Genomic DNA, 6,012 nt, shown 5'->3' on the forward strand with positions numbered 1-6,012 from the left:
CTTCTCTGTTACAAGTATAGGCTATAACTCCGGAATTTACGCACGCACGCACGCACACACACACACACACACACACACACACACACACACACACACACACACACACACAGGCACGGACAGTCGCACGCTCACGCTCTCTCTCTCTCTCTCTCTCTAGCTCCCCCCCCTCTCTTTCATCGGAGTTGAGGATGACAGCTCGCATGACATCCACTCCACACAGGCTACATTCAAAGCGCGGCGACGGGCGGAAAAGCTTTAGACGTCAGGGAACAACCATTATTTGCACATCCGGGTCTTCTGTATCTCTTTCATCGTGGAATTATTGACTTAAACGGGACCAGGAGCGCTGGATGTGCAGGCTCAAGCGTTTACAACAACATCTATGCATTATTACAACGGGAGATTCGGGCGGCGCACTGGACTTTATCTACCCTTCTCCGACACGCAGCGGAGTAAGTTTTTCGGCAAAAGCGAGGGGATATAGGTCGCTCAACTTCAAGTGCGTTTTTATTATAATTGTAATTGTTTTTTAATGGCTTCGGAATGGAGATAGCCTTGGTGAGCTTTGAGAACGGCGGCGCCAAGGGGAGCGGTGGCAATGCAGAGGAGAGCTGCCGTAACGCACTGGATCACCCGCCCGCTCCGCCACATTTTGTCCAGAGTGGACTCGCAGAGGAGGACTATGGCAAAGAGCTGAACACCGCCGTCGGCCCTCCGCAGAGCTCGTGGAAATTCAACGACATGAACAGCACATTCAGCTGCAGCGAGAACACCATGGATGCGCTTTTACGCGCGGACCACAGTCCGCACCTGTTCGACGAGGACATGTTGGACATGGACATGGAGTCGGAGAGCAACGAGAGGGTCCTCATCAACATCGCCGGGCTGAGGTACGAGACGCAGCTGGGCACGCTGAACCAGTTCCCGGACTCTTTGCTCGGCGACCCCGCCAAGAGGATCAAATACTTCGACCCGCTCCGGAACGAGTATTTCTTCGATCGCAACCGGCCGAGTTTCGACGGGATCCTCTACTTCTACCAGTCCGGCGGGAAGATACGGAGGCCCGTCAACGTGTCCATCGACGTGTTCGCCGACGAGATTCGGTTCTACCAGCTGGGAGAGGAGGCGATGGAGAGGTTCCGCGAGGACGAGGGCTTCATCAAGGAGGAGGAGAAGCCGCTGCCCGTGAACGAGTTCCAGAAGCAGGTCTGGCTCATATTCGAGTATCCGGAGAGCTCGATGCCGGCGAGGGGCATCGCCATCGTCTCCGTGATTGTAATCACCATATCCATCATTACGTTCTGCCTGGAGACGCTGCCGGAGTTCCGGGACGAGCGGGAGCTCCCGGTGGCCATCCGGCCGGACAACAGCACCGCGCAGCGGCAGTCGCTCACCTTCTCCGACCCGTTCTTCATCATCGAGACCACCTGCGTGATATGGTTCACGTTCGAGCTCTTCGTGCGCTTCTTCGCGTGCCCCAGCAAGTCGGAGTTCTCCAAGACCGTCATGAACATCATCGACATCATGTCTATCATGCCTTACTTCATCACGGTGGGCACGGAGCTGGCGCAGCCGGAGCAGCAGGAACCGGGGGCCCAGGAGCACACCGGACAGACCATGTCGCTGGCCATCCTCAGAGTCATCCGCCTGGTGCGGGTGTTCCGCATCTTCAAGCTCTCGCGGCACTCCAAGGGCCTGCAGATCCTGGGACAGACGCTCAAGGCCAGCATGAGGGAGCTGGGCCTGCTCATCTTCTTCCTCTTCATCGGAGTCATCCTGTTCTCCAGCGCCGTGTACTTCGCCGAGGCCGACGAGCCGGAGTCCCACTTCTCCAGCATCCCCGACGCCTTCTGGTGGGCCGTGGTCACCATGACCACGGTGGGCTACGGGGACATGAGGCCCGTGACAGTGGGGGGTAAGATAGTGGGCTCTCTGTGCGCCATAGCCGGCGTGCTGACCATCGCCCTGCCGGTGCCCGTCATCGTGTCCAACTTCAACTACTTCTACCACCGCGAGACGGACCAGGACCAGTCGTCTCTGAAGGACGACCCGCCCAACAGTGACCAGCCCAGTCCCGAGTTGAAGCGGAAAAGCAGCAAGTCGTCGGCGAAGTCGGAAGACGGGGAGAACAACGAGGGAGGCGCGTCGGTGGAAAAGAGCAACAACAAAGCGAACAGCAGCGGCATGGACTTCAAGAGGTCCCTTTACGCGTTCTGTCTCAACGTGTCTGACACGAGAGAAACGGACCTGTAGCCCCGACAGTCTCATCCAGTTCATTAACGTATACAGTCTGTGTGTGGGCCAATCTTAAAGTCCGTCAAAGTGTCAGTTGTTGTAGAATATAGGCCTATATACGACCCCTCCCCTATACGCATTAATGGGCTCTTATAGTATTTGCACAGTGGGAAAGGATCAACACGTTGCAATCCTGGGGGAGGGAGAAAAAAAAAAGTTTTGAGAGCAACTGATTTATAAAAAGCACATTATAATCCCCTCATCTGATAAGCGCGCGCGCACACACGCACGTACGAACGCACGCGCGGCGCACACACACACACACACACCGAGAGAGCGAGAGAGACAGAGAGAGAGAGAGAGAGAGAGAGAGACCCTGCAAAATACAAGAGCAAAGGCTATAAAGCCTGTTTTATATATTATTTGGCTATGACATGCAATGCCTTGTGAGCTTGTAGATATTTGCATTGCTATTTTCAGCCCAAAGTCTCTATCTATATGGCATAATACTAGGCTACGGTCGGTGCCAGAGTCCCAAATACAGACAAACCCGTAAATGTCTGATATCTAGATCACCCACACTGCATCATGGACATTAATGACGAAACACTAATCAAGGACGACTAGAAATAATTACGTGCATGGGCGCTTAACATCCACACAGGGGATTATGTTACGAGACTGCTGTCGGGTAGTAGGCCTTACCCCCCCCCCCCCCCCCCCCATAAATACACTACTGTACATACATATAGTATTATATCCACATAAACAAAAGAGAAACTGTCCACGCCAAATTATTTTCTTTTCTTAATGTAGGCCAACCGCCAGTTAGTCGTATGTTTACTCAAAAAAAGAAAGGAGAAAAAAAAAAAGTTGCATTAAATGCAATTCGCGAATATGTACATATATATCCCATACAGGCCTATACTGCTTATTATTTTTCTGATTACTGTAGGCCTATTCTCTTAGATCTGAATAGAAGACGGACGACTTTATTTTTTCCAGACGGGACAGTATATGATAACTTATTTCTATACCGTTCATTCTCTCTCTCAAACCGAAAACGCGTGTTCCCATATACTTCACTCAGGTTCTGTAAAGTGGGCTGTTTCAGTGGGCTGTTTCGTTCTTTTACCAGGACAGTGGATTTATCCCTAAACAGGACTTCCATAGAACCAACTGGGGGGAGTGACTCGAGACTTGAAACCAACGGCCTTTTTTTCTTTTTACTGACCATTTGAATATAATATACGGACCATTTGAGTGGTTAAACAAAGAAACAAACGGACTCACACATAACATATTGGAAGGGAGTAAGGGATACGAACGGCATGCCATCGTGAGGACAGCAGCAGCAGCAGCACAAAGTCCATCTGGAGACGTCGAGGATGTCCAAGCTAAACGTATACAGACGAGGTGAGTATATGCCTCGGCGCAGCATGTTGATGATCATTGCATTTAACCACTTCAATCTTAGTGCACTATAGGCCCCCTCCAGTCTGGAGGTTAAATGAGTTGTCACTGAATATCTTCCTGGAAATAGCTTGATCTACAAGCGTACAAATCATGTCGGTTCTTCTGAAGACAAAAGTGAAGACGGAAAAAGTGAGGACGCAAATTGTGATTGGCCAGAATGAGATGACGTGTGATGATAAGAGCGCCCCTCACTTCTCACAGGCGTGACTTTTTTTGAGGGCCCAATCTTATATTCAGCTATTGGTGTAGATTTTGATACACAAAGATTAAACTCATTGACAATGAATGGTGAATGGAGAATTTACGTCATATGTGTCTGAGAGAATCGACATGTTACGTATGATGATAAGAGCGCCCCTCACTTCATACGCGTGTGATTTTTTTTATTACATGTTCGCTGGGGTTCAAGGGGTTAAAAAGGAAGGGGGGGACAGTTCAACTTAAATCTATTAATTGTGAGCAAGTTGAAACAACTGGGCACCAAGGTGCTCTCCTTTCAGCGCTAGGCTACAGCTGTGTGTGTGCAGGTGAGGCGCTGTACTTTCAGCACCACAGAGGAATAGCTGTGTGCAGGTGAGGCGCTGTTCCTTCAGCACCACAGAGGAATAGCTGTGTGCAGGTGAGGCGCTGTTCCTTCAGCACCACAGAGGAATAGCTGTGTGCAGGTGAGGCGCTGTTCCTTCAGCACCACAGAGGAATAGCTGTGTGCAGGTGAGGCGCTGTTCCTTCAGCACCACAGAGGGATCTGGATCAGGCCAGAAAAGGTTGAGCACCCTCTCTAGATCCTATAGCGATGAATTGGATGTGATTAGCTATCCTAACTGTTGACTCGTGGAGACAACATTGTCATTTCTATAATATTCGTTGGATGGCGACCATGATTACACAGAATTGCATTTGTCTGTGAGATCTTTGAGGCGGTGGCAATTATCTTAGATGTTTATCAATCAATGCAGTTGTTCTCAAACTAGGGTAGGTACCCTCACAAAAAACATGCAATAATCCTGGTTTCTAAACTACCTCCCCCTGGCCAGCCGTGGGGGGCCTGATGGGAGCCAGAGGAAGTGTAGTGCCCAGGATTAGCCTACATTAGATACACTGGGTGAAAAACATTGTTGCAAAATCGTGGGATAAAATTTTAAGTAAAAAAAAAAGTATTATGTAAAAAAGTGTTTAGCCACTTTAACCCTATGTACACCATACAAGCTCACAACGAATTACGATGCCATGCGTTGTGAGCTTGTAGATATTTTCAAACATTTTAACAACACACATTTTGTATTGAGGCCCCTGACACAAAATAATTTTAGACGGCGGTCCTCGGCCAAATACATATACATCTGTGGGCCCTTGACATGAAAAGAAAAGAAAGTTGAGAATCACTGATTTAACCCATTCTGACCGGGCACCCATTTTGGTGTCGGCGTCATGTTATGCTTTAGCTATTGAAAAATAGCAGATCTACAAGCTCATATCGCGCCACCGAGTGGCGCGATACGAGCTTGTAGGTCTGCTATTTTTGAAAAATCGAAGAGCGACTGACATTTTTAGAATCTGATCTCAGGTCAGAATGGGTTCATCAGACCAGTGTGTGTCCGGCGGGAACCTCGCATGAATCTGATCTCAGGTCAGAATGGGTTGCAGAATGGTGTGGGAGGAAAGAGGCTGAGCATTTATAGTTCCAACCGGTGCGTGCTTGTTGTATGAGTTTATCTTCTGCTTTCAAGGTTGCTGCTGCGGCGGCAGGCAACACAGACAAGGGACCTTTCCTATAACAAAAGACTCTGCAGCAGCTTGAAAGTCCATACTCGCTGCAATTTGCAACAACAGACTATGGCACTGCGGCAATGACACCTATTCAAAAAGAAGGACAAATAAGATGGCTTTACATACAGTGTTGATGAGGTAGATGTTCTTTCATAAACAGAACTTGCAGTTTCAGGTGGGTTGAACATTTTCAGACAATCAGCTATCAATTGTATGGTGATCCCATGCAGTTCCAATTTTGTCTGCTCACCATAAATGGTGCATTTATATAGCACCTTTATCCAAGGCGCTTTGCATAGATCTGGGAGATAAGTGGATTATTGCTCCTCTGATACTAATTATATCATAATCATTACTTATATTATAGATTGTTATAGGTCCTATAACAATGTGAAAGTAAATATAAAGGTTATATTCGTGGGCAATCGAAATATGTTGGAATGTTTAACTGGAATGATTAAAGGAGAATTCCATGCTAGAATGCTTTCTTATCTTTCTTACCTTTCTTTGTAGTTGTTACGTCCCCACCAAAGA

The 6,012-nt window shown here is 48.5% G+C and overlaps 1 protein-coding gene across 1 annotated transcript; it reads left to right on the forward strand.

Annotated features, from left to right (window-relative positions):
- Positions 1–543: 543 nt before the first annotated feature.
- On the forward strand, positions 544–2,253 carry LOC310853369 (potassium voltage-gated channel subfamily A member 1; the record flags this gene model as incomplete). Its single annotated transcript, XM_083757682.1, has 1 exon — positions 544–2,253. The coding sequence occupies one exon, from the start codon at positions 544–546 to the stop codon at positions 2,251–2,253; it is 1,710 nt and encodes a 569-aa protein (XP_083613808.1).
- Between the last annotated feature and the right edge of the window lie 3,759 nt (positions 2,254–6,012).

Source organism: Protomyctophum parallelum, assembly GCF_964188405.1.
Source record: "Protomyctophum parallelum genome assembly, chromosome: 22".
Lineage (NCBI taxonomy): Eukaryota > Metazoa > Chordata > Actinopteri > Myctophiformes > Myctophidae > Protomyctophum > Protomyctophum parallelum.